At 48.7% G+C, this 23065-nt stretch overlaps 1 protein-coding gene across 1 annotated transcript; it reads right to left on the bottom strand.

The window, feature by feature from the left end:
* Positions 1-1863: 1863 nt before the first annotated feature.
* Positions 1864-14480, bottom strand: Phb1 (prohibitin 1). Its single transcript, XM_052196200.1, has 7 exons — positions 14417-14480; positions 13325-13439; positions 10073-10234; positions 7078-7220; positions 6832-6948; positions 3783-3878; positions 1864-2206 (listed from the first exon to the last, which is right to left on the bottom strand). The coding sequence occupies exons 2-7, from the start codon at positions 13410-13412 to the stop codon at positions 1994-1996; spliced, it is 819 nt and encodes a 272-aa protein (XP_052052160.1). The 5' UTR covers positions 13413-13439; positions 14417-14480; the 3' UTR covers positions 1864-1993.
* Positions 14481-23065: the final 8585 nt, after the last annotated feature.

A 23065-nucleotide genomic window follows, 5' to 3' on the forward strand; every position in this document is an offset into this window, starting at 1 on the left:
GGTCCTTCTGCTGCCGTCTTCCGTGTGTGAGAGCCAGGCACCACCTCATCATTTGCAGGCCTCCCCAGGAAGCAAGAGGAGGCAGGAGGCCTGAGAGCGTAAGGACACCAGGCTAGCACAGCGACGGGAAGCTTGGAGGGGCCTCCCCCTTCTTGGGAGGTGAGAGACCAGGGCCTGTGTAGGTCCAGTGACAGGAGCAGTGTTGGGAGATCCCATCCTTTAGCTCCACCCCAAATCTGTCCTGCTGTTCAGCCTGGCCCTGTGGGAGAGGAACTGCAGGGTCCTGGTGGGACAGGGGCTTGGAGCCTTCCTAAGGATCCCTGTGAGGCCGGGAGGTGAGAGGAGGAAGCGCTTCCGTCTTGTTCCTAAAGACACAAGGTAAGAGGTCAGTCCTGGTCATTTCTCAGTCCTAGGTTTGCTCTCACTCCGTGATCTAAATGAATGTATTTGGTATTCCTCAGATGCCAAGAGGCTGCCAAGCCGGCCAGCCAAAGTAAGGCGGAATAACCCACTGTTGAGAAATTCAAGTCACCTGATGTCCACAGTGGAGGACAGGAGGCATCCGGGTCTGATCACCTGATCCCAACTGTATTCCCCCTGCCAAGGGAGAAGTGACCGACTCTTGTGGGTGTAACAACCCTGTTTGTAATGACATTAAAACACAGAAGAGGGCTGGAGACATGGCTCAGAGGTTAAAAGCACTAACTGCTCTTCCAGAGGTCCCAAGTTCAATTCCCAAAAACCACATGGTGGCTCACAACCATCTGTAATGGGATCTGATTCTCTCTTCTGGTATGTCTGAAGACAGCTACAGTTTATTCATATACATAAAATAAATGAAAAGCAGAAAACAAAAACAAAACCGCAAAAGAAAATTAACCTCTTCCCCTGCCTCTCTTTCTATGAACTCATTTCATGAAAAACTCACCCAGGGTGTGGTACCAAGGTTCCCATTAGGATGGGGTAGGATCCACCTCACACAGCTAAGCATTTCCTAAAACCAAAGCACTTCTAGCCTTGCTGGACACCCCTCCCCATCTGGTGACATAAACATGCGTGCACACACCACTGCTGGGACACTCTGTTCTGATCCTCTCGCTCCCACAAATTGAAAACACACCCCAAATGCAGCTGGAAGGTCTGGGTGTCATTTATTGACAGCGGCTTACACTGTTTTCTTTCCTTGATTGCTTCCTTCGGAGCACTGGCCCACAGCCCTTGGGAAGGAAGGACAATCTCTGAGAGAGAGGGAGCGGGAAGGCAGGCGCACGTGTCCTTGGCAGGTGTGCTTGCCCCGGCAGGATGCAATCCTTCAAGCTGGAATCCCATTGGGCATTTGAGAGGACTGATGTGGGGGGTGGAGCGGAAGTCTTCCACGGGACTCACATCTCAGTCCAGGCCTCTCGTCCTGTCCAAGTCCATCCACGTTTTAGGACTCTGGCGGGGACAGCAACATTAGGCCCACCCACCTTGATGGGCAGATTCTTCACTCCAGGCCCTGGCCGCACACACCTGCTTCCGCTGGTCACGGTTAAGAGGGCGTGGGCCTTACCGTTAAGACAGGGAACTTCGCCTGGCCCTCCACAGCTGCATCTGTCCAGGTTCGTATGGCTGGAAAAATGGAGAGCTTGCCTTTTGGTTCAAGTGTGTGCGCCACTGTCTTTAAATCTTCAATATACGGCAGAATGCAGGCTCTAGGCCTGCTCAGGCTGCCAGCAGTCTCCCCGTCCACCACACACACTGCCCTGTCTTTCTTCTGCAAACTGCCAGCACCTAGGGCGGAGGGCCAGTCTGCATAGGCACTTGGCGATTTTGGATATGAAAGAGGGTAAAAAGTGTAACAATAAAAGCTTCATGTGATAATTAGAGATCTGAAGTGATTTTACCTTTATTTCCTTCACTTTAAGCCAATCATTAAATTTCACAGTGATTTCTGGGGCGGGGCAGAAGGAAGGCGTCATTCAGGATGATGGTGGCCATGGCCCGGCCGGCCTCACTGGGGGAGCTGGAGGAGCACGGACTGCCCCGCTGGCAGGTAGGTGATGTTCCGAGAGCGGGAAAGCTGGTACGCAATGTCCTCAGCTGCCTCCAGCTTGCGCAGCTCAATCAGGCCGTCGCCGGCCGTGGCCAGCGAGTTGGCGATCAGCTCCGCGGCCTTGGAGTCTCCCTCCGCAGAGATGATGGCCGCCTTCTTCTGCTGCTCAGCCTACAGGAGAGGGGGCAGAGACTGGCTTTACTCCATAGCACGCACACGGAGCCATGCCTGAACCAGGACCCCTGGGAGCGTTCATGCCTGAACCAGGACCGAGCTCCTCAGAGGAGGCCCGCAAGGTCCCCTGGGAGCGTTCTTCCTTTATAATGGGGTCAAAACTGTCCCCCCAGTCTTCCTCCTTCCCTTCATGCCCACGTGTCACCATAGGACATGCTTCTGTTGGCTACATGGACATGGCCACTTACACGCTGATCCAAAGCCAAAGAAACAGAAAGGGAAAACTGGGATCAATCTTTAGGTCTGACTTTCCTTCCATTGCTAAGTCAAAATGACTTCCATCAAAGCCAGGACACCCCGTGTGGTGGCTATCAACTGTAATCTTAGCACTAAAGTGGCGATGGTAGAAGGGAGGCTCGCTGTAAGTTGGAAGCTTACACCGGACATTTTAGGTCAACCAGGGCCACAAACAACAACAACAACAACAACAACAACAACAACAACAACAACAAAAAAAAAACCCCAAAACCCCAAACAAAAACTCCAAAACAAGCCTAGCAGAGCTGGGTGTAGCTGAGCGGCAGTGTCTCCTAGGGACTGACCCCGGGCGCCGCCAATAAACAAATTAACTGCCCAGAGAGCTGTCTGCTCCTGTGTCTGCCGTCTGTAGTTACCCATGGAAATCACCGACTCCCAACATGTACCCAAAGACATCCTGGCCCACCCTACCAATGCCAGCAGGATGACATTTATCAGGATATAGGATTTTCAGAGCGTGGGAGGAGAGTCTGGCTTTAAGACTCGAAGCTCAACATACAGCCTTCCCTCCCATCCTCCATTTTGGTGCTGAACGGAATTTAAGCATCTCGTACATGCTAGGTAAACACTCTTCACCGAACTACATCTTTAATGCTCAAAACATTACGCTGTCTGCTTAACAAACGCCAACATCACCCAGCAGTACTAGATTTGGAGGCACAGTAGGTCCAAAAGGAAAACATTCCTGCTACTCAGGGCGTGTGCTCCCTGCAACCAAATGCCTCTTCTGCATTTTAAGGATTAAACATCCTTAGATTAGGAAAGCTAGCAGCAACAAGAGGTAGATAGCAATCAGCCTTTACATACACCAGGAAGAACAGGCTACTACTATGCACATATACTGTATTCCATCACTCTCTAAAACATCTGGATAGATTTGACAAAAGGAAAAAAACCCACCAAGCACATCTGGCACGTTTGATCTCTTGCTGTCGGTTTCACTATGTAACCTCGGTGTAAAAGTAACTCCTCAGCCAGGCTGAAAACATGCCAGGGGTAACATTTTTATGTGTAGGAGAGGGTTTTTGATCTTGGGAAGCAGGAAACAAGTGACCCTTCAGTGATTTAGGACCATAACCTCACAACCTCAACAGCTCCCATGGACTCTGGAACTGACTGGAGGAGGAAGGCTCCCTCAACCCTCTTCTGCTCATTCCAGACAGATGACGGATGACCATTTCTAGGCCACCCGGCAGATGGGGAAGTCAAGCACTGTGAGGGAAAGGCTGCCTCTGCCATCTGGTTGAACGCTCACCTTTTCCACCACGAATCTGGCTCTCTCCGCTTCCTGCTGAGCCACCTGTTTGGCTTCTACCGCCTCTGTGAACTCCTTCCCGAAGGTCAGATGTGTCTGTGGGGAGAAGAGAGTACACACTGAGGCAGTAATTGCTTAGCCAGCACTGCTGGGAAGCCTCCCTGGCCACTGCACGGAAGCGGTTGGGAAGGACTCTAGCAGCGGCTGGAGGCAGAAGATGCCCTTCTATCTCAGTGCCCTCTTAACACGGAGCTCACACCTCTGCATTCTTAGCTGCTCACACCATGTGTACACAGAATTCAGTTACCCCATGAGCAAAGTGGCACCTGGAGCTTTGATGGGGCCCAGGGATACTAGACGGGATCTACTCATCAATCACCTCCCTAGAGGAAGGAACTCGTGGGTTCCAAGACCCCCATCGCTGATGACTGCTTTTCCAAGATCTTTTGATGCCCTGTTCCAAGACTTAGGCGGGGGTGGGGGGTGGGAAGGGTAGGGGGTAGGGGGATGGGGGGGCGGAAAGCTGAGGCCTGAGAGCAGGGGACGGAGCTGGTTCCCAGGGATGCCTAATGCTCTCTGCTTATGGATTAACCAGCCCTGCCTTCTTACTTCCACCCTGGACAGGAAGACGGAGGGTGGCGTGCAAATCGTGGCATCCCCAACACACGCGTGGTTCTGGTAAAGGTTTTAAAAGAAAGGCAGGGAAAGCCATTGGTCAGGGTGAGCACTCCAGTCGGACTAGCCACAGACCTTCCCTAACCACGTAAGTAGCTGCGACTGTTTGGCTGAAGCGACTCTCTGAGGACAGCACAGGAGAGGGAACAGACCTTGGCGCTCCGAAGGCCTAGCCTGGAGCAAGTCACTGTACCTAACTTTTATTGCAAAAGAAGGCGCAGGGGCTAGAGAAATGGTTCAATGGTTAGGAGCACTGGCTGCTCTTGCAGAGGGCACAGGATTGACCCTCAGCACCTACATGGTGATTCACAACCATCTGTAACTCTAGTCACAGGGCATCAGATGCATACACGTGGCACACTTACATATACAGACAAAGCATAAACGTGAGCTAAAAGAATGTAAATCTAGGAAAAAATTTCAAAAGGTGTTAGATAATTTAGGTTCAAATGCAATCTGCTTTATCCTGCCTCCAATCTCTGCTATGTACAATACAAGCAAAAATCTCGGCCCCACATCTTTCCAAGTTTTTTACACTATATGTACTGGCTGGTTTTGTGTGTCAACTTGACACAGGCTGGAGTTATCACAAAGAAAGGAGTTTCAGGTGAGGAAGTACCTCCATGAGATCCAGCTGTGGGGCATTTTCTCAATTAGTGATCAAGGGGGGAGGACCCATTGTGGGTGGTGCCATCTTTGGGCTGTATTCTTAGGTTCTATAAGAAAGCAGGCTGAGCAAACCAGGGGAAGTAAGCCAGTAAGGAACATCCCTCCATGGTCTCTGCATCAGCGCCTGCTTCCTGACCTGCTTGAGTTCCAGTCCTGACCTCCTTTGGTGATGAACAGTGGTGTGGAAGTGTAAGCGGAATAAACCCTTTCCTCCCCAGCTTGCTTCTTGGTCATGACGTTTTGTGCAGGAATAGAAACCCTGACTACGACACCACACATCTAAGTCTTTGGAGTGTTTCTTTCTTTGGGACAGCCTTACCCTGCAGCCCAGGTGGGCTGGGCGCATGGTAGTCACGGGCATGGGCCGACACGCCAGCTAACTCTCACACTGCAGCTGATCTACTCTCCCTGATCCACTTCTGGACTCTCATCTGAAGTTTCCATTCGGAAATACAACCCTAAGAATTGAAAAGCTAAATGTGTAATTAAAGAATACAATTTCTATCTGAGAGGGCCAGCTGAGGGCAGCAAATTCCCCAGGAAATCTAATTTTCTCCTCACACCTCTTAGCTATGGTTTCTTGTGGTCAGCCCACATTTCCCCAGGATGGAGTCTGTGGTCAGAATCTCGAAAGATGCCAAGTTTCTCTTAGGTTTTTACTCATGTGTTCTCACTGCCAAGGTGCTTGTGTTAACTGGGAGAGCCTGAAGCAAAGCTGGCTGCAGTGGAGGGCTGCAGCCTGGCATGCTTCCAGAAGAGGGCGCCACATGCCCTTCCCCAGGAGAGCCGGAGGAGAGAGGCCCAGCCTGAGGGGAAACAGGGGTTGTTCTGAGAATGGCTGTTTGAACAGCTGCACAGATGCTGAGGGGAAACCTTTCCCAGGATGGCCACAGCGAGAACAGGAAGCACTCTGCCTTGTTACCCGACAAATCACTCCAAGACTTTTCCCAGAGAATCTAGAAACACGACCCTTCCCCTCACCTTGGTCTGAAATACTACACTTCCTATGTTGCCTTCCGCTGAAGTTAGGACACCCAGCTTCACATTAATACAGAGAAGGTAAAGCCTCAGAGGCTGGCCTGGCCTCGGAGGTGTCTCCCATCCTCCCCTCCAGGCCCGGACCGGTCACTCGCTGGCGCTCATCGCTTCTTAGCAGAGGCGCCCACGACTCCCTTGCTGGGGAATCTCTGGCCCGGACCTACTCTAGAGAGGAAGACTGTCAGTTGCTCCCAGGCTGACCAGTCAGCTATGCCCTGTGCCCGACAAAGCCAACAAGAATCACCTTCTAGAGAGCTTTGGGGATAGTTCAGTGGTTAGGGAGCATGGGGGCAATCAGAGCCATGACAAAAATGTGTCATGACAAGAATGCTCACGAAAAGCCGGGCGGTGGTGGCGCACGCCTGTAATCCCAGCACTCTGGGAGGCAGAGGCAGGCGGATTTCTGAGTTCAAGGCCAGCCTGGTCTACAGAGTGAGTTCCAGGACAGCCAGGGCTACACAGAGAAACCCTGCCTCAAAAAAACCAAATCCAAAAAAAAAAAAAAGAATGCTCATGAAAGAGACCTAAGGCGATGCCTTCAGGCACTGGGACGTTTTCATTTTTCAAGCTAAGCAGATATGGGACCTAACCCCGTGTGCCCGGAAACGAAGCCAGTCACGGAAGCAAGAGAAGCAGCCCTTTCCCTCCGCCTCCCCGTGGATCTTACCAGGGACACGTCATCCAGGATGAGCCCAAATGTCGCTGCTCGCTCTGTGAGGTCATCGCTCACCTGCCTGGAGACCAGTTCTCGCTGGGTAATCAGCTCTCCGGCATCGAATCGAGCCTGGCCACAGAGGGATGGACAGAAATCTGTCAGGTTACTGAGGAAGGAGAAAGAAGCAGCATACTCACGGCTCCACCCCACCTACCCACCGCCCCTCCCTTGCTCTCCTGGCCCCCACTGTTCACTCACCACCACCGACTTGAGGATCTCTGTGGTGATAGACGGTAGCACCCGCTCATCATAGTCCTCGCCGATGCTGGTGTAGATCCGAGGAAGCTGGCTGGCCACCGGCCGGAAGAGGATGCGTAGTGTGATGTTGACGTTCTGCAAGTCTTAGGGTAGGGGATATATGGGAGTTAGACACTAACACCATAGGTGGACTTCTCTGTGACTTTCTACTGTAAGTCCACGATAAGCCACATACAGGATTTCCGTTAGATCCTAGAGGAGAAAGCCGGCTTCCTCTAGTTCCTCAGCAGAGCCTGGCCCAGCACTCAGCAGCAGTCAGGAGCCACTGACAGGATGGGGGTGCATTAGCTTTTCAGTGCGCCCTGAATGCCCTCTGAGAGCCATCAGGCCATGGGACCAAAGAGCGTTTGGGACTGTGAACACCTTAAGACAGCATATAAGCTAACGCCAAGGGTTCTAGAGTGAGCCTGCCTAAGGGCTGGTGTGTGTGCCCGAGACAGCCGTCAACAGCCCTGGGTTACCTGGATCTGGTGATCCAAACGTCCAGAGTCCACTGACCTGGGCTGTGGTACATTGTGCTGCTTACTAACGGTGGAACCCGGTCTTAGTCAAACTGACTGTATTAGTCTGTGAGAATGAGGAGAAGCCATGGGGACAGCACCTTTCCATAGATAGCAGACCAGGGCTAGCTTATCAGACGCATCCAGGGCCTCTTCCTGACACCTGAGAGAAGGTGGCAGACAGCACCTGGGCACACTGAGGTGTAAGGATTTCTGAGAAAGTCTAAACAAAGGCTGTCAGGCGAATGAGAGGGTAAATTCAAATGGCTCAATACCCACAGGCATCCAGGGAGCCAGTCAGCCCCTACCACTGACCACTGTGTCAGCCACACTATGTGTAAGTTCACCAGCCCCACCAGCCAAGAGCCGCCAGAACTGGAGTCGCAACCCAGCCAGAGAGAGAAGTGGGCAATTCCTGACTACACACAAAATTTTAACAAGTGCAGGTACAAACACAACTTAGCACAACTGTGAGACAACAGAGACGGAGACTTTAAATCAACCTAGCACCAGGCTTGCCGCAGCACAAGCAAACCTAGGAACAGCCCTGAGGGCATCTGCAGGGTGAGCCCCACGGGAGCCCTCTTCTTCCCGCCAGTTAGCGCCCTTTGCCCTGTGCTCTGACGGGAGGGGAATGGTAAGGGCTGATCACTTCAGGCTCCAGCTAGAAATTCAGTGGCGTATCTCAGGCACAGGGCTGTGGGGTGAGGCCCAGCCCGTGAGAGAGCCGTCTGAGGTCTGCCCTGCCAGGGCAGAGACCATGGAAAACAAGGCAAAGGGAACATTGTCAGTCACAGGGAAAGACAAATTGCCAAATTTGTCTGGACGGTCACTCAGGGGATCAAGAACTGATGGGAAGGGACAACTGACGCGGTGAAAGACACATTTAGATTTCCTCAAAGTCAGAACAGCACGTGACTTCCCTCCTACGATTACTTTTTAATGTATAGCATTTTGCCTGCGTGTAAGTGTGAGGACCATGTACCTGCTTGCTGGATTCCCCTGCAGCTGGGGTTACAGATGGTTGTGTCACCATGTGGATGCTGGGATTTGAACCCAGGTCCCCTGCAAGAGCAACAAGTGCTCTTAATTACCGAGCCATACGTCCAGCACCCAATATGAAACTCTTAGATTCACCCGTATGGTCGTCTCTGAATGTATCCTGCTGCCTGTGTTTACCTTTGATATATATTTCAGCCTACACACACACACACACACACACATACACACACACCACTCTCTAGGAAAGTCATACTATAAATTTTTAAATTTTTTTTTAAATTACAATTTTTATTTACATATTTCCTGTGGTTGTGTGTGTGTGCAGCACATTACACATGCGGAGGCCGAGAGACAGCTCGCAGGCCTCAGTTCTCTGCTTCGACAATGTGGTTTCTGGAGATTAAATTCAGGCTGAACACCAGGATCAATTTACCAGCCTGCAATTTTTTTTTAAAATTAACCTTTAAAATCTATTGATTTATGCATTCTGTATTGTGTGTGTGTGTGTGTGTGTGTGTAGGCGTGTACAGCCAAGGTGTGTGTGTAGAGGTCAAAGGGCAACTTGAAGGAATCAGTTTTCTTTTCCTACCACATTTGACCTGGTATTGAACTCAGGTTGTCAGGCTTGGCCTCTGGCATCTCTCTAGTCTTAAATTAACTTTTTTTTTTTTTTTGAGACAGGGTTTCTCTGTGTAGTCCTGGAACTCACTCTGTAGACCAGGCTGGCCTCGAACTCAGAAATACACCTGCCTCTGCCTCCCAAGCACTGGGATCAAAGGTGTGTGACACCACTGCCTGGCTTAAATTAACTTTTTAAGTTAGTGTGCAAAGCAATGAGTTTTATTACATTTCTTTTCCTTTCCATCTACATATATTTTAAAGCGGAGACTCATATATAAGAGGTTAGCACTGGACTCACTAAGCAGCAAAGATGTCCTTGAACTTCTGATCCTCCTGAGTGCTGCCTCCTGAGTGCTGGGGTCTGAATTCAGGGACCTGAGCATGCTAGGTGCAGACTCTCCCAAGTGAGCTACACCTCCAGATACCCAGATACCCATGACGGTATTTTCACGTGAGTCACTATGCTTTGGTGTTCCTCCTCCAATGCCCCAGGTACTCCTGCCTATCTGCCTAGAAACCCACCCCCCCACCTCCACCCCTTGGTTTATGATGACAGGTTGTCCGGGAACTCGCTCTGTAAACCAGACCAGCCTGGAACTCAGATCCACCCAATTAAAGGCATGTACCATCTCTCTACATAGCCTTGCTTGGCCAGGCTGCCCTGATAAACCAGAGATCCATTCCCCACCATCACACGGCATAGATAGGCTCATGAGGTGAAGTTTAACCTCTGTATCCCAGATGTTTCTAGAATGAGCACAGCAGCACGATTTACCTCCACATCTTCGTATACAGCGGTAGGCAAGACTCACCTTTGCTACCAGTGATGACGGGTACGTTCCGCGGTCGAGAGCGGCAGTCAAAGATAATTGGCTTCTGTACCCAAGGGATGAGAAAGTGAGTTCCTTCCCCCACCACAATGTCCTGTACACCACGGAATCTGTCAAAGATGACAGCTCTGTGTCCAGCATCCACTGGGAAGGAATAATAATGACAGGTCAGAAAAACCACTTCACTCTCTAACAAAAAGAGTCCTACCTCCTCAAGATCCTTGCCTCTTTTGTTTTTGGATTTGTTTTCTTCGAGACAGGGTTTCTCTGTGTAGTCCTGGCTGTCCTGGAGCTCACTCTGTAGACCAGGCTGGCCTCGAACTCAGAAATCCGCCTGCCTCTGCCTCCCAGAGTGCTGGGATTATAGGCGTGCGCCACCACCACCCGGCTCTCTTTCTGTACTTTAACATTTGTAAAAATTCTTTATTTTAGAGTGTGTGTGTGTGTGTGTACACACACGTGTGTGCATGCCGCGATGATCAAAGGACAACTGCAGAGGTCAGGTCTGTCCTTCCACCAACTGGGTCCTGGGAGTTAAACTCACGTTGTCAGACTCGACAGAAAGCATCTTTACCCACTGAGCCACCTTGACAATCCTTTCCTTTATTTTTAGAAATAATTTCGTAGAGCTGGAGGGTGGGGCAGTGTGCATGCTACCATGCATGTGTGGGCATCGGGAAGCAATTTCCTGGAGCCTGTTTGATTCCTCTGTCTGTACACAGAAGTTTTATTCTTCAGGAATAAAACTCAAGTCAACTGGTTTGTGCTGTTCGTGGTTTTATCAGCTAAGCTGGTGAAATGACCAGCCCCCCCCCCTTTTTTCTTGTAATATTTGAAGAGTTTAGACTCCTGCTCCTTTCTCTCATTCATTAGCTTTCCTCTTCTGTGCTGTCTCCCTGAACAATCACTTCCTGCCCCGTCATCCCAGGGACTTCAGTAACAGCCTGCTCCTGTGCCTTCTCTCCTTTAAAGAGCAGGCCTTAGACTTTCTGATTACCATCCCACCCCTCCCCCAACTCCCATCAGCACAATCCCAGGAACCACCTCTCAGGAGTTCTATAATCTGAGATCACCTGGAGCTGACCTGTATATACTGGATCTAATTTAAACTGGTGTTCCCAGAAACAGAAGCTTATGGGAACCCTAAAATATAGATGTCCCCATTGCTCAGTCTCTTTCCTTCTTTTTTTTTTTTTTTTTTTGCTTTTTGAGACAGGGTCTCAGGCTATCGCTCAGACTAGCCTAGAACTCAGTCTCATCCCTCCCCCGCCAGCACTGGGAGCAGAAGGAAGCAGCCGCTCTGCCTGGCATCCTTCTGTGTTTTAAGATAAGTTCTTACTATGTAGCTCTGACTACCCTGGAATTTGTTCTGTTCACCAGGTTGGCCTAGAACTCAGGAAACCTGCTTGTCTCTGCTTTCTGAGGACTGGGTTTAAAGGTGCACAAACCACCACCTGGCTTTTCTTTTTTCTCAAGGTAGGTTCTTACCATGTAGCCTTGGCTATCCTGGAACTCACCATGGAGACCAAGCTGGCGTTGCTTTGCAGGGACTAGTCGTGTGCACCACTATGAGCGTGCCCAGGATCTTTCTAACAGCTGTTTCTCTAACATTTGGAGGAGATGTAGAGATGTCTTGTGGACTCAGTGAGATTTAAAGATGCCAACTGTCTAGCTATAGGGGAGTCTTCCTCCCTCCTCCCCTCTCCTCTAACTTTTAGAGACAAGGTTTTACTTTGTAGCCCATGTGGAACTGGAACTCAAGATCCTCAGCCTTGTGAGTGCTGGGATTACAGGAGTACCCCACCAGACCCAGGCTCAAGTAGCTGCTTCCTCTCGGTTTCTTATTTGAATTTAGAATTGATCTAAAAACCTTTACTCTGAAAATAATACTCATTAAAAAGTCATATAGCAGAAGGTTCAGGAGTTCTAAGCCAGCCTGGGGCTACAGGAGACACAGAACAGCTGGATGTGGCTCTGAGTTACTTAAAACTAATACATTTGAGCTAGGTAGACAGGCGCACACTTGAGGGGGAAGCAGGTGGATCTCTGTGAGTTCCAGACCACCCTAATCTACATAAAGAGTTTCAGGCCAGTCAAGAACTACATGGTAAAGATTGTGTCTTAAACAAAACAAAACAAAACAAACAAAATCAACCCACCCAATACAAATAAAACAAAAACCACACAGGAGGTGTATCAAAATCTGTTGCTGTTTTAAAAGAGTATCGGAATTAGAGGGATCTTAAGAGAAAAACTAGTTCAGTCCCTATGTTTGACCAATGAGAAAGCTGGGGACTAAAAGGAGGGAGTTGCCAATAAGGCCATGTAACTCAGTCAAAGAAACCCCAGCTTTGCCCGGTAGCACTATTAAACGCCTGGCAATGCAGCTCAAAAACTATTCTTTTGGGCTGGAGAGATGGCTCAGTGGTTAAGAGCGCTGACTGCTCTTCCAGAGGTCCTGAGTTCAATTCCCAGCCACCACATGGTGGCTCCCAACCATCTGTAATGGGATCTGGTGCCCTCTTCTGGTATGTCTGAAGAGAGTAATGGTGGTGTACTCATATGCATAAAACAAATAAATAAATCCTTAAACAAAACAAAACAAAACAAAACAAAACTACTCTCTTTCCAACCAGCTGAGCAAAACCTTCTTTCAGGACAAGGTTTCTCACACTGGTCTAGAGATGTTGCCAGGTTATTTCATGTACATAAAGAGGAGAACCAATGGAATCCGGTCACCTCAGAGGCATCTGGGTAACACGACATCATTTCAAAGTGGCTAAAGTGCTAAAACAGCCAACCACCAATTGGACAGGAGGGCTCCTCTTTCAACTTGTGAGTCACAACCCCATGGTGGGGTGGAGTAGGGGGGTAGTGGAGTGGGGATGGGGGGGTGTTGAAAGATCCTATTCCAGGGGTTGCCTATGACCATCTGAAAACACCAATATTTACATTACACTTCATAAAAGCAAAATTACAGTTATGAAGTAGCAAGGAAAAGAACTGTATGGTTGAGGGGTGGGCTCACTATGATGTGAGAAACTATTAAATGTTCCAAGTATTAGGAAGGTTGAAAACCACTGCCTAAGTGATGTCAGGGCCTCTGATGACACACAACTAATGTGTGTGTGGGGTTAACCCACACACACCTTCAGACAGCAGCTAGCATCAGGAACATCAAATGGGCTCTGCAGATCAAGAGAAACCACGCAGAAAGTCGGGACCATGCCTCACCATTATATAAAGCAGAGTTCACCACGCCTCCTGCAACTGCTAACGCCAGGCCGAACTTTCCGATGGACTCAAACACTTTGGCAGCCATGACTCCTTCTGTTGCTTCCACTTGCACCTAAACAAGGGGTAAACATTAAAACACCTTGACACCAGAGTCTCAGAGAAAGCCCCCTCCTCCGAGGCACAGCGTTCATGTCTCAAGATACATTTTCATTTATCTACTCCTGTGGGCTCTAACTCACTCACTGAACACCCCACAATACCGAACAAACTGAAGATCATGTTTGCTTTTGTGGATGGTTTTCTTTAGAATCATTCAAAGAAAGAGCCTGCAACACTTGGCTCAGCGTAGGAACGATGCTTTGTACCCAGGAAGAACTTAGTACCACAGAAAACCACACTCCCATTTCCTAGACAAATGGGCCACCAGAGAGAGCGGCGCCACACGGGCGAAGCCAACAACAAAAAAGGCAATTCCTGTTAATATTTAAGTCACACAGTCTCCGACAGCTTTGTTTAACCTTCAGTTACTCTGTGAAGGTTATTACTGCAGAGGTGCACAGAGAGGTTACACTATTAAGTAGTAGAACCAGGGTTAGGATGAGGAGATCGAATTCTAGAAGGCATTGTAGAACTCCTCCCCATAGTTAGTAGAAAAGCGGAGGCAGCGGCAGAGCGGCGAAGGGCTGGAGGTGGGGCTGCGGCAGGGTGGGTGGGAGCACATAGCCGACAAACTAGAAACCATTTAGCCTTGAACTTTTTAATGCCCCGCCCCTACGTCGCTCTGGGTACACTCTTCAAATCCTCCCTCCCCTTTCCCAGACTTCAACTGCGACTGCTTCTCGTGTTCTCCACGCACATCTATCCTCCGTCTCTGACACCCAGTCCTTTCTATTTCTATTAGCTTCTGGAGTTTTCCTTATCCTGTCCCCTCCCCTTGCACAATCCTAGCTCATTCTGGACTCAGCTTTTTCCCCTTCTCCACTAGGCGTACCTACGCATGCACCCCCATGCCTTCATGGCACACAGGAAAGCAAAGGAAGGCTGCAGGGACATAGAAACAGAGGCCTGTTCCGCCCCTACCACGCTTACCTGCTTTCACTCTGACCTCCACATGAATTCCCCAGCCCCGCATACTGCGCGTGCGCCAGGCAGCTCCTCCCTTTCCCCCGCCCTCTTCAAGATCCGACCCTTCAATTGGTGAAGCCGAGCGAAGTGCATTCTGGGAAACGTGTTTTGCAGTCTTCCGCGGGCTCTGTGGATTTTCTGAGGTCGACTACAACTCCCAAAATCGTATGCAGCAGCGGGCTCGTTCAGGAAACCCGTTTCTGACTGGTAAGAACGCATGGGATGTTGCCGCAAAGCCTTTCGGGAGCTGTAGTTCCTTGGTAATATATGCACGTGCCTTGTCCACAGGGAGGTGGTGCCAGAAGTGGAAAGCGGGATCGATCTGAAGGGAGGTGGGCTTTCACTTGGTGGAGGAAATAACAGGGTAGGGAAGGAATGGGTGGGCATTTTGGATAAAGGTGAGGTGAAATAATTCATGCACTGAGAGAGTTCTAGGGAAGCTAAGGTTGGCCCTCAGGGACGTGAGACCTTGATCTCTAGAGCTACTTCATAACCTTAAAATGGGAAGAGGAAGAGAGTCTGCCATTCAGATCTTGCAATACTCCAGTAAAGGCTCTTGATTTAGGTTGTAAATCTTTGGGCGTCTTTTTTTTCAAGTTATATTCGAGAAGTTGCAGTAATGGGACGGAGACCATATGCATGGTTTCTCAAGTTCACCTGTTGTCAAACAACAATCTGGGTATTTGCTGTTGTTTTTGTTGATCCCAATCCTTGCCTCCCTCCGCTTTTCTCTCCCTCCTACTATTCTCTAAGAACAAGGATATTTATCCTCTTAAGTAAATATTATCCACATCTAGATTCCAATTTTGTCAATTGGGCAAATAGTGACTTTTATAGCATTCCTCTCCATGATTCGATAAAAATCTAAAATGAAGTACTGTTTATTTTCGTGGACTTGTTGCTCCCTAAATACAAACTCTTCAAAGAATATATGTATATACACACATAGGTAAAGAACATAAAAGCAAGCTAGGCATGTAATGAGTGCACGACTTCAATCCCAGCACTCAGGAGGCAGAAGCAGGTGAATCTTTTTTTTTTTTTTAAAGATTTATTTATTTTATGTCTATGAGTACACTGTAGTTGTCTTCAGACACACCAGAAGAGGGCATCATATGCTATTGTAGGTGCTTGTGAGCCACCATGTGGTTGCCGGGATTTGAACTCAGGATCTTTGGAAGAGCAGTCAGTGCTCTTAACAGCTGAGCCATCTCTCCAGCTCAAAGCAGGTGAATTCTGAGAGTTTGAGGCCAGCCTGGACTACACAGCAAGTCCCAAGACACCCAGGAAGGGGGGAAGGGAGAGAGAGAGCGAGAGAGAGAGAGAATGAGGATATGAAGACACAAGGAAGACTATTTGGGTGGAAGAAAGACTGCTTGGAAGGTGGGAGAAAGGCCTGGGGAGGGTAAATAAGGTGATGAATATAAGCGAAATACTCAAAATGAATAAAAATACATTTTATTAGAAAAATGAAAGTGTAAATGATGTTACAGAACTCAAATGGGTAAGAATCAATATGCGAAGAGCTTTTCCTCCTAATAAATGATTAAATAAGAGAACCGCCAATTTTGAAACTTAATGTTTGCAAGGGTTGTTGGCTTCACAAAGGAAGAGAAGGGTGCAGGAGAGGGCTGGGGAGAGGGCTAGAGAGAGGGCTGGGGAAAGGGCTGGAGAGAGGGTTGGGGAGAGGGCTGGGGAGAGAGCTGGAGAGAGGGCTGGGGAGAGGGCTGGGGAGAGGGCTGGTTGGTGTGGCTCTCCCTGAGGACCTAAGCCTGGTTACCAGCACACAGCAGGTGACTCTCAGAGACCTGTGACTCCAGGTCCAGGGGATCCAATGCCCTCTTCTTGCCTCTGGAACACAAGCACACATGTCGTGTGGTATGTTTGCACACATGTGCCTGTGTGCGTACACACACATGCATATACACACACACCTTAAAAAATTCAGAATGGGGCTAGAGAGATGGCTCAGCCGTTAGGAACACTGATTGTTTTTCCAGAGGTCCTGAGTTCAGTTCCCAGCAACCACATGTTGGCTTACAACCATTTGTAATAAGATCTGATGCCCTGTTCTTGTGTGTCTGAATACATCTACAATGTACTTATATACATAAAGTAAATAAAAGTTATTAAACATTCAGAATGTATGGAAAATTAACATTTGCTTAAAGATCTTTGGTTTGGCATTACACCTATTTGATAGACACTGAGTATTTTTCAAAAATAAATTGTCTTTTTTAATTCCATTTTTACATCTCCATTTGGAAATAAGAAAAGGAGGTGTGTGTGTGTGTATGTGTGTGTGTGTGTGTTTTTTTAAATACATTCATGGGGCTGGAGAGATTACTCGGGGGTTAAGAGCACTGGCTGCTCTTCCAGAGGACTTGGGCTCAATTCCCATCATCTACAGAGAAAACTTCATTTTCAGGAGCTCTGATGCCCTCTTCTGGCCTCTGGGAGTACCAGTCATGCAATTAGTACACAGACATACATGCAGGCAAAACACCCATACACAGAAATAAAAATACAGATGTTGATTTATTCATTTGAGTGGGTATGTGCGTGGTCATGCGTGGCCACAGTGTGCGTGTGGAGGTCAGAAGACAACTCAAAGGCATTGGTTCCGTGTGAGTCCAAGGACCAAACTCAAGTTGTCAGGCTTGGCAGCAAGTGCCTTCACCCACGGAGCCATCTCTCTGGCCCCAGTGTGGCCCTGGGCCAGAGAAGTCATGTGCAGGCAGGTAGAGGCACACAGCTGACAAACCGCAGACTGTTCCTACTGCAACTTGTAATTTTCCAAGCTTTGAGAAGGCGTGGTCAGTAAGTAACACTTTAACAATGTGGGATTTTCTCACAGAGAAGAGGGTAATTACAGAAATGGTCACGGAAGAGTGTCTCTTTTACTTTCTTCAACTGACACACATATCCAGGAAGTCCATTATTGCAGACATTGCTGGACGATGCACTTGATGAGGTCAGGGCTCTCTGGCTGCGTAGAGCTCACATTCAGGGATGACGACGTCTCCAGAGCAGTGGTCCTCAACCTGTGGTTTGGCAAACCTTGGTCTCCACAGATATTTACATTACCATTCATAACAGCACAACTGAAGTTATGAAGTAGCAACGAAAATAATTGTATGTCTGGGGACGGGGCACCACTACAACATGAGAAACTGTATTAAATGTTCCAAGCATTAGGAAGATTGAGAACCATTTGTCTAGACGAAAACAAATCAGGAGTGAACCCTTAGATGAAAGTTTGGTAGTTTCCTAACGGATCTGGGCAGACAATTGGAGGATGTGAGAAGCTGGTTAGGTGGCCGAGAGCTAGGAGCCCTGGCTACTGTACCAGAGGACTTGGGTTCAATTCCCTGCATGCACACAGAGGCTCATAACCATCTGTGACTCCTGTTCCATGACATCTACCACCTCCTAACTTCCACAGGTACCAGGTACATACTTGGTGCACAAATACCCTCACAGGAAAAATATCCATACACATAAAATAGTAAACTCGATAACAGTAATAAAGATTTAGATGGAGGATGAGGGAATTTTGCACGGCAGGTCTGGGCTGCGGCAGCGGTCACGTGGACTCAACTGTCTTAAGCAATAAGGAAAGGCATAGGAAGAGGTCTCGGAGGAGCTGTTCTGAGGGTGACTCATTCAATGGCTCACTCACTCTTAATTACTTTTCTAATTGCTGTGAGGAGATCTCTGGAACTTAAGGAAGGAGGAGTTTATTTGGGGCTCACTGTTTGACGGTGTAGTCCATTGGGCGGGGAAGTACTGCTGGGGGCGGGGCAGCAGAAATGCCAGGCAGCTGTCATTGCTTCTTCAGGGAGGAGGGGGAGATTTTTTTTTTTTTCGAGACAGGGTTTCTCTGTGTAGCCCTGGCTGTCCTGGAACTCACTCTGTAGACCAGGCTGGCCTCGAACTCAGAAATCCACCTGCCTCTGCCTCCCAAGTGCTGGGATTACAGGCGTGCGCCACCACCGCCCGGCTTGCTTCTTCCGGGAGGAAACAGATCAACATTGCCACTCCATTCACCCTTGTTATTTAGTCCATTCGCTTTCTCCTTGTGATTTAGTCCAAGATGCAGCCCATGGGACAGTGTCATCTACATTCAGTGTAGGTCTTCTCAGTTAAACCTTTCTGGAAACTCTCACAGACTCACCTGGAGGTGTGTTTCTGTCTTGATTCTAGATCCAGGCTGGGGAACAGTCAAAACTTACGTACCCACCGATCTCATAGATGAGGGAAGGCTCCACCCATCAGTCCTGACACCTTTAGGTGCTGGTTCTTGTCCTTACACTTGGCACCTCCAGGTCATAAGATGCTATAGGAGGTCTGAACCTGTTTCATAGTATAATCAAATGCCAGAAGGCAGGGACAGGACATACCATATTTTGGGGTCTTTTTTATAAGAGTGAACTAAAGTTTCTCAGTATGCCAACCAAACGGTTCGCTTCTGTCACTGGGCAGAACTGTGTCCCTGCCCATTTCTAGGCCACTTACTGGCAAACAAACACCAATGACCATTTGGACACAAGGACTCAAGAGGCAAACTCCAGCAGGAGGGCTTGGGTTCTAAACCTCAAGATTGCCAGTACCCTAGCAAATCAAAACGAGCGTGCTCCCCAGTGAGGAAGGGAAGGGAGGTTGGATATTGGAAATGGACCCAACAGCATCTTCCAGAATGATCCATCTTGGACAAGCTAGTGAAGGAAACCTCTATGGGGAGATGGCATTGAAGGCTGGTTATGAAACAGTGAGGCATGGGAAGGGCAGAGGGGGAGAGCACCTGGCCGAAAGGATCAGTATGTGTGGCGGGCACCAAGGAGGACAGGGCAGGACCAGGAGGTTAGGCACGCAAAGACAGTGAAAACAGAATAGCCTAAGGCACCAGCTCTTGCCTGGAAACCAGAGTAGTAGTAGTAGCAGCAGCAGCAGCAGCAGCAACAACAGCAGCAGCAGCAGGGTCAGTCAGACAAGTGTGACATGATGACAGGAGAAGCTGATGCCACACCAGGCTGTTGTTGGTAGTTATCTCTCTGGGGGTGGGAGCGGGACAGGATGGCAGCCAATGAGAATCTGCCTCCTGGCAGTGCCTGGAGGCGGGACAGGTGAGGGTGAGAGGGCCTTGGATCAGCTCACAAGCCTCCCCTGTGTTGTTCTGACAAGACTGCGATCCCACTGACCTCCTCCCAGGCTTCCTCAGAGCAACTGTGTGTGGGCATGTCAGGTAGCCAACCCCACCATGGGGGAGCTGGTTCCCTACAGTGTACAGATGTGAGGCAGATCAAGCTGGGTCTACCGAAGACATCAATCAGATGAAGATGAAGACAGCCAGAGAGAAGTGGAAACGTAAGGGTTCTTTGGAAAGTCGGCTCGATGGTGTCTCGTTGGGGCAAACACATGAAGGAACGTTTAGCTGAAGTGGACACAGGTATGGAAGACTAAGGCCGACTCGAGAAGGAATGTTTGGCTGAAGCAGACACAGGAGAGAGAATGTTCTGCTAAAGCAAGCATTTGAAAGGACACGTGATGAAGGAGTCTTTGTTAACAATGTGCATGTGTTGGTCTGCCTTACAGAGCACAGTTGAGTTGCATTTGTTGGGACTCCATAGAGAGAAACACACCAAAAAAACTGGTGGTGTGCTGCAGTTTCTTGCCACTTCAGGCTGATTGATGTCAGCCGAGACAGATGCTAAGGCAAGACCTGTGCTGTGGAGACCTGGGGAGGACATGATGTCTGCAGGGTATAAATAGGACTCGATGGACAGTGATGGAGGGTGAGCTTGTCTTGCTTATAGAGCCAACTGTGCAATGCTTGTGGGTCTCCCCACTTCATCGATCTTCACTTTGCCGAGAGAGGCACAGGCAGGTGGCATCCCTCTGGATTTCTCCTGCTGATTTGTGCTGAGGCTGAGGCCTGGCTGTCTCTGCTAGGCCGTTCACCACTGCTAATTCCTGTTTGCTATCCCGACACTACCGAACTTGACTGCTGATATATCCATGAAATGTTTACTGGTGGATCGAGCTGCCACTGAGGACCCGTGAACTGAACTGCCAATTTCCAGACAACACAGACCAGAGCTGCTTCAAAGAACCTTTTGTGTGTGTGTGTGTGGTTTTTTTGGTATTTTTCGAGACAGGGTTTCTCTGTGTAGCTTTGGCTGTCCTGGAACTCACTCTGGAGACCAGGCTGGCCTCGAACTCAGAAATCTGCCTGCCTCTGCCTCCCAGAGTGCTGGGATTACAGGCGTGCGCCACCACCGCCTGGCTTTTTTTTTTTAAAGTATTTATTTATTATATGTAAGTACACTGTAGCTGTCTTCAGAAACTCCAGAAGAGGGAGTCAGATCTCATTATGGATGGTTGTGAGCCACCATGTGGTTGCTGTGATTTGAACTCAGGACCTTTGGAAGAACAGTTGGTGCTCTTAACCGCTGAGCCATCTCTCCAGCCCCAAAGAACCTTTCTAAACAGGTCCACTTCCCTGTGTCCTTTCTTTCTCACTTCCTCTGGTGAGTGGTGGGCTAAAAGGGAGGCTAAAGTATTTAAGAACCATCATTAAAAATAGATTTTTAAAAAATTAAAGTTACAGTAGAGTGTAGTTTGTGGGCAGGAAACTGAGCCCCAGGGCTACAGCAGGGGATGAACAAGCCCTACTTTTGTGGGCTTGGCAGGGAATCTTTGCTTTATTTTAAGGGTATAGGGGAGTTCTGGAAAGTTTTGAAGTACCAGAATGGGTACTTTTAGTGGAGAATAGTGGATCCAAGAGAAATGTATGACTACAACACATGGAATTCCCCAGCAAAGGAACCAGGCAGATAACCCTACCTCAGTGGTTCTTGGAAATTTTAAAGTTTTTAAAATTTAAAACATGTTTTTTTGTTTGTTTGTTTGTTTGTTTTTGTTTTTTGAGACAGGGTTTCTCTGTGTAACCCTGGCTGCCCTGGAATTCACTCTGTAGACCAGGTTGGCCTCAAACTCAGAAATCCGCCTGCCTCTGCCTCCCAAGTGCTGGGATTAAAGGCATGCGCCACCACTGCTTGGTTTAATATGCTTTAAATATTTTTTTTATTTGTGTGTATGTATGCATGGTTGTGCATGTGCATGGTGTGTGTGAATAGTTGTATGTGTGGTTATATGTGCATATGTGTGTGTATAGTTGTATGTGTGTAAGGTTGCATGTGTGTATAGTTGTGTGTATGTGTATGTGTGGTGTGTATGGTTGTATGTGTATGTATGTATGTGGTTGTATGCATGTGTGTACCTGTGTGTTGTGTGTGTGTGTGTGTGTGTGGTTAAGTACATACTCACACACACACATGTACCTGGTATGAGGGTGTTTGCAGAGGCTGGAAGGCTTCAGAGCTGTTGGAGCTGGCAGTTTTTGTGTTGGGAGTGGTCTGATATGGGTGCTGGGAGCTAAACTCTGTCCTCTCCAGGGGCAACAAGCCCTTTCATCTACTGAGCGATCTCTCACTCCCTTAATTTTTATTTGACAGCACTAAAACCTGACCCCAGGACCTCAGGCACCCTAGGCAGGCACACTATCCCCGAGTTACATCTCCAGCTATTCTTGAATTATTTTATTATAGAGCGCCGGTCTATTTTTAAAGTGATCAGGTTCCTCAAAGAGTTTTAAAATATGAATTCCGTACACTCAAAATAAAAACCGAGAAACTTAATACTTTGAACCCATTTAAAAATAACAAGAGTAGCCAGGTGTGGTACACACGAGTAATCCAAGGATTCAGGCTGAGGCATGAGGGTCACGAGGCCAGCCAGGGCTACGTGTCAACATCCTGTCTCAGAAAACAAACAACGGCAGGACATGGTGGGACAGGTCCCGAATCTGTCTTAAGGAGGCACAAACAGGCAGATCTTTATGAGTTCAAGCCTGCCCTATTAGTTAGATAATGAGTTCCAGACCAGTCAGGACTACATAGCAAGAATGTGCTCAAATAAAAATAGCAAAGCACCAAACAAGATACAACTTCCGGAAACTCACAGTGTCTCAAAACTGTTTGCTGAGGAGGTCGGTGTTGTTTCGTGGTATTGCAAATCTTGGATCCTTCATTTAACCCCTGGGCTATCCTAAGTCAAGTGGCCTCTGGAAAGCTCAGGGGAATAGCGATGAGCTAGATGTGGTGGTGTGTGTCACCACATGACCTAAGCTCTGGCGGGTGAGTCAGAAGAATCACAAACTCAAGGCCTGTTTGAATTCCATAGCGAGAGTCTATTTCAAAGAAAAAAAAACACACACACACAATAAAAGAAGATGGCGAGACTGAGGTGGGATTGATGCTCAGTCAGGAAAGCAAGCCTGAAGACTGAGCTTGGTCCCACATAGCATGTATAGTTGCATGAGCCCAGTGCTGACAAGATGGAGAGCAGAGAATCCTGGGGGCTCACTGGCCATCTACTCTGGTTGAATTAGCAAGCTCTGGGTTGAGTGAGAGACCCTGCCTCAAAAAATAAGGTGGGGGCCAGGCGGTGGTGGCGCACGCCTGTAATCCCAGCACTCTGGGAGGCAGAGGCAGGTGGATTTCTGAGTTCGAGGCCAGCCTGGTCTACAGAGTGAGTTCCAGGATAGTCAGG

This window comes from Apodemus sylvaticus, chromosome 10, assembly GCF_947179515.1.
Source record: "Apodemus sylvaticus chromosome 10, mApoSyl1.1, whole genome shotgun sequence".
Taxonomy (NCBI): Eukaryota; Metazoa; Chordata; class Mammalia; order Rodentia; family Muridae; genus Apodemus; species Apodemus sylvaticus.